The sequence below is a fragment of the Crinia signifera genome, chromosome 7, assembly GCF_055691185.1.
Source record: "Crinia signifera chromosome 7, ASM5569118v1, whole genome shotgun sequence".
Lineage (NCBI taxonomy): Eukaryota > Metazoa > Chordata > Amphibia > Anura > Myobatrachidae > Crinia > Crinia signifera.
In genome coordinates, this window is record NC_139223.1 from 121285129 (window position 1) to 121291128 (window position 6000).

The window sequence follows — 6000 nt, forward strand, 5'->3', positions numbered from 1 at the left end:
TAAAGAAGTATACTGTAGCATATATTGTATACGCATAAGTATACACATATTGATGCATATTGAGATCTGTACTCATGGGCAGGATGCTGTAAGTTAATGATTTAGGGCCAGATGTATCAAGCTTCAAAAGTGTTAAAATGGAGAGTGATAAACAGCCAGCCAATCAGCTCCTACCTGTCATGTCACAGGCTGTGTTTGAAAAATAACAGGTAGGAGCAGATTGGCTGGTTGTTTATCACTCTCCATTTTATCACTTTTTGAAGCTTGATACATCTGGCCCATAAGCTGTAATTAACAATGTTCAAATGGGTACACATCATAAAAGAATACTTAGGTAGAATGTTAATTCAACATCCGAGAAGTTATGCAGTAAGTTTCCTGATGCTCAAAGAGTATTATATACTGTATACCAAGTAGACATTGTTTCAAAGAAATCAGCAGAGCAGTCTATGCAAAGTTACATGTTATCAAACCAATTGGTTACACAGATGGACCAGTCTGAAGAAGGCATGTCTTCTACATGCTGGATGACGGTTTCCACTGCAGCTTCTCGTAACTCATGGCCTAATTTAGATTTCAGAGTTGCCATTTTTTTCTTAAATGGACAAAACTATGTTGCACTAGAGGGGGTAGAGGGGGTAACATGAGCAGAGAGATTAAATTAGAGTGTGGTGTGTTCAAACTGAAAACTTAAATCCTAAGCAGTGCAGCTTTTGTAAATGGCCACATGCAGCCACACTAGTACTACAGATGATGCATGTACTGGCCTACAATAGTGATATTCCTGAAGAGAGAGGAGAAGCAGGAAGAGAGAGCAAAGGCTCACTATGGGCGATATGTATTAAGCCTACAAAAATAAAAAAAAAATATAGAGTGATAAACAACCAACCAATCAGCTCATACCTGTCATTTTTCAAACCCAATCTGTGACATGGCAGGTAGGAGCCGATTGGCTGGTGGTTTATCACTCTCCATGTTATCACTTTTCAAGCTTGGTACATCTGGCCCTAAGACCCTGCAGACACAGGCAGGGTAGTCGACAGGAGGAGGGGTCCAAGGGACAAGTGTGACAATCTCAAGGGCCCCATCACAGCCGCTGGCCTTTCAGAGACCCTCGTGGCCAGGCCGTCTACTGTGCACCGTCTGTGTGTGGCTGACTCTGACTGACTCACTGTATGCCACTACTGTCTACTGTGTGTGCGCCCTGCCGTTCGGTGCTCAGAGCCATCTACTCTGTGTATGCACATGGCCTGTGGCCGCAGGCGCACAGCCATACCCGCCGCTGGCACTGTAGCCTCTGGCTCCTGTACTTTAAAGCACATGCGCGGGTCGTCTGTTCCATGCCTGCTTGTAGTGCTCTGCGTTCTTTTGTGAAAGTGACAGGCCAGCAGAAGGCAGCAGCCAGGCCAACAGGACTGAGAACAAGAGAAGTCCGTACCTGAAAGCAGGATCTGGAGCAGCAAAAGATTAAATGAGGCTCATACAGAAGAGGGTTGTGTGGATTTAGGATTAGGTGGTGGCCCCGCCCCAAGATTTATGTTGCCAGCCCTGGACACGGGGCCTGATTCAGACCTGATTGCACGGCTGCAAATTTGCAGACAAAGAAAAAATGATAGGCTATGCATGCGTACGGCCCATAATACACATCCACAAGGCCATCCTATGATGAAATCCTGCTACTTTTTTAATCACTGCCCATTTGCAAGGGGATTGACATGAAGCATGTCTTTATGGGTGTCAGTAGTAGTAGTATTAGTAGTAGTAGTAGTAATAATAATTATACTCATAATCATAATAATAATTTAGGCTTTGCATTTTCTTTAATGGTGTAAAATAAATGAAACTGTTCTATTTGGAAAGTATTAGTTATACCCCGTTCTCATTGCCTAAAAAACCCGGGTATTTGGCAGGGCGAGCGGTAATTTCCCGTGTCGTGTCTCAGTGTGAACGCGTCCTTTTGAAATTCCCGGGTGTTATGCCCCGGGAATTACACACGGGTTTTTTGCAGGGTTTTTCCTGGGTAAAACACGGGTGTACTTCAGTCTGAACAGCGCAGACACGGGTTTTTCAAACATGATGGAAAAAAAGAAGCTCATTGGCGGATGTGATCAGGTGACGTGACGTCCATTTCATGCTGCGTCTGACGTCCATATGCTGCGTCGAGGAGAGCAGACATGTCGCACTGGAGGGATGAGGAAGTGCTCGAGCTGCTAGCAGTGAGAGGAGAGGAGGAGATAAAAAAGCAAGTGACCGGCACAGTGAAGGACTCCGTTGTTTACTACAACATCGCCAAAATCCTGTCTGCCCGTGGCATCGTCAAAACGCAGCAACAGGTAGTGAATAAACTCAAAGCCCTGCGGAAGCAGTATGCTAAGGTCCATGACCTAAACAGGAGGAAGAGTGGTGGTGCCCGTATGGACTGGCCATTTTATGACCAGTGTAATGTCATCTTTGGGAACTCTGCACTGGCTAATCCCATATCACTGTCCTCCTCCAGCAGTTTTGCTGGCAGTGCAGCAAGTGTCTGTGAAGAAAACGCAGTAGCAGCAGCAGCGTCACCCATTGACCTTGAGGCCACAGACAGTGAAATGGATTCCCGCTCTGTCCATGGTGAAGCCCAATGTGAAGTTCTGGATTCATCATTTAACTCCCACAATTCAGCTGTAGGCCCCACGGCATTCTCTTCACCTGTGCAGCATCAGCCATCACCTTTGCAGCGACCACCATCAACGCCTGCATCATCACTACCTGCTGAAGGAAGTCCAGCCTTTGAAGCATTGCCACAGAGTGCACGTCCAAAGTTGCGGACCAACAGTAAGTTTATAACTTTTTACACACACCATTATTACACAGTACTATATTTTTGTTTATTAAAGAAATATGTCGCAGCATGTAGCAAGAGTGCAGGAGGGAAAAGGCCTCAAGCATGCATGTGCCAACACTGCTTTTTTATTTAAGTATTTTTGAAATTTAACATCCACATGCATCTGTGCAGAGGGGATCTGATTCAGGCCTGTCAGCAACATTGCTAACACGTCTGAATGAGAAGTTAAGGTTTTACTGATATCTAGCCTTCAGCACAGATGGTTTTCCAAGTGCATGGGCACCAACAATGTCTTTTGGGTAGAAGGAGAAGTAACATTATTATAGTCTTGTATAGTAATGTGTTGTTTGTTTTTCCCATAGTTTATAATGTGCCACTGAGAAGAAAGAGGTCCACTAAGATGGAACAAGCCACAAAAGCAATGACCACCGTAATGCTTGAACACCTGAAGGAAATGGATAATTCGATGCAAGTTCATGAAGATGCTCGTCTGCAGCGATTTATGGACAATGAGCGTGACCTACAGAACACGTTCATTACTGCCATTGTTGGTATGCATGAGCGTATCAATCGAGAGAACCGAGATACGCAGATGGAGTTCCTTAATAGTCTATTTAGGGCACAAGGCCATGCACTGCCCCAGCCACCACACAATAATTTTCAGTATGGTTATCCAATGTATAGCGCAGGCCAACCAAATTTTGTAGGCCCAACCCAGGGGAACATGGTGCCATACAGCACACCTCACCCACCACCAATGTCACACCTTTTCCCTGAGTATGCTGCTGGGACTCCTCAGCCTCAAGCAAATGACCTCCATTTCCCTGAGCGTACAGCAGGTCCACCTCAGCCTCCCCCAGTTCCACCGCACTCCTCAGAGTATGCGTCTGGGACACCACAGCCTCCAGCAAATCCTCGACATTTCCAAGAGCGTACAGCTGGTGCACCTCAGCCTCCACCAGTTCCTCCGCAGTGCCCTGAGTATGCTGCTGGGACACCTCAGCCTCCAGCAAATCACTGCCATTTCCCTGAGCGTACACCGGGTGCAACTCAGCCTCCCACAGTTCCACCACACTGCCTTGATTATGCGGCTGGTCCACATAGTCATGCGGAGAATCGAACGGCTCCAAGAAAGGAAAACCCCCGCTACCATGTGCTGTAGAGGTGTTTATTGACTTTTTGTTTATTTGTCTGCCCACCCGGCCTGTACAGAAGTTATGTAAGGCATTTGGGTATTGTCATTACAGTTTTATTATATTTTTCTATGTGCATTTTTGGTACACTTTATGCTATTTAACTAAAAAAATATATGTTGTACATATGAATAAAATATGTACAAACAAACAGAAATGTTTTTGAAGTTTATTGAAAATTAAAAACTATAGTACACTAGTGGGTTAAAGCAAATATGTTATTGGTAATGGTGTTGCGAATGTCTTCTGCACATGTGTTTGTCCCCTCATACATCTCAGAATCTGCAGAGTGATCTGATTCCTCAGGCTCCAGTACGGTCCATTCTGGTAGAAACTGTTCTTTCTTAAACTCACATATGTTGTGCAACACACAGCAGGCAGCAACTACATGAGGCATGAAGCTGGTATCAATGTCATTGCGCTTCATTAAACAACGCCAACGGCCTTTTAGACGGCCAAAGGCATTTTCTACCACCATTCGTGCAGAACTGAGGGTGTGGGTGAAATCAATTTGTTCCGGGGTAAGTTGATGGCGCTGGGTGAACCCCTTCATTAACCATCGTCGTAATGGGTATGCTGCATCCCCGATTATATGTACTGGGATCTCCACCCCATCGATGATCTTCGATTTCTGCAAAGTAAAATAAGAGTTACAATATGGAATTCTTGGAGTACAAGTATGCTATTCAGATTGCCACTTTTCTTTACCGGTGTAAAGAGAGACATTGAAAAACAACAATACATGTGGTACGTTGGTTATACATACATACATGCATACATAACACTAAAAATATCCCAACTGCAACATGCAAAAACATATCTTTACCTCTCTAGGGAACAACCAGCCATCCTGCTTCTCCTCAGCAATAAGGTATAGGTCCGAATTTGCTAGAACCCTTGCATCATGGGAACGGCCAGGCCAGCCAATGAAGACATCAGTGAAGCTGAAAATATAAAGTGTTAAGATTTCTGTTTAGTTACCCTAGCAATACGCAAAGTACAGTTTAATATTATCATAAAAAAATGTACTTACCAATATTTGTGGTCCACTACAGCCTGTAGAATTATGGAGTGCCAGCCTTTGCGATTAAAGTAATCCGCATGGTTTTCTGTGGGGGCAATAATAGGAATGTGTGTACCGTCTATAGCTCCAGCACACTGTGGATATCCACGATGCAGGAAACCAGCGATGATGTCGTCCAACCTTTGTCCTTGAGGTAAGGTGATGAAACGACGGTAAAGTCCTTCCAGCAAAGCCTGCGTCACCTCATGGACTATAGTGCATACAGTGGATCTCCCCACTCCAAACAAGCAGGCGACTGTGCGGTATTCTCCCGGTGTAGCATACCACCATAGCGCTATCGCTAGTCTCTTTCTAGGTGAGATGGGTATTCTGCAGTTTGTGGTCTGTCTGGAAAGTGCAGGGGTTAGAAGGTCCAGCACATACTGAAAGGTCCCACGTGACATGCGAAAATGCTCCATCCACTGGTCATCCTCATAACCCTCCACTGTAGACCAAAATACCTCGCCATGAGAGCAGTCTCTGGTCCACATTCGCCGGGTACTGGATGTGCTGAACCTCAATATGGAGGTAACGCTGGAGGTGATGAAAGCTCTTCTCCTTCGCACATAATGAAGGCGAGCACTGTCTCTCTCAGCAAGAAATTGCGCTCTCCTCCTCTTCAAAGTGCATTGTGCAAGGTAGCACAATGTAAGCAGCTGCAGCAAGCTCTCATTTGCTGCATGAAACAGCAAAATGGTGCAAAACAAAAGCATCTCATCAGCCATGATTCCAGCAATGCAGTGTGCTTGGAAAAAACAGGCCACTTTATATGACATCATCCTCAGCCAGCCAATAACAGCTGCTTTCTAAAACAGCCAATCACAGCTACTTTTTCAACAGCCAATCAAAGCTGCTTTTATATTCACACACTTGTTGGCAGGGCAGACCAGGGGAAGCAGTGTGAACGCGTCATACACGGG

General features: G+C 45.2%; 1 protein-coding gene across 1 annotated transcript in view; it reads left to right on the forward strand.

The window, feature by feature from the left end:
* Positions 1-4714, forward strand: part of LOC146021228 (uncharacterized) — a 35503-nt gene extending 30789 nt beyond the window's left edge. The window contains exons 2-3 of the mRNA XM_083155024.1: positions 2662-2814; positions 3187-4714. Coding sequence (XP_083011150.1) covers positions 2662-2814; positions 3187-3986 — 953 coding nt within the window. The 3' untranslated portion in view covers positions 3987-4714. The remainder of the gene's footprint in view (positions 1-2661; positions 2815-3186) is intronic.
* Positions 4715-6000: the final 1286 nt, after the last annotated feature.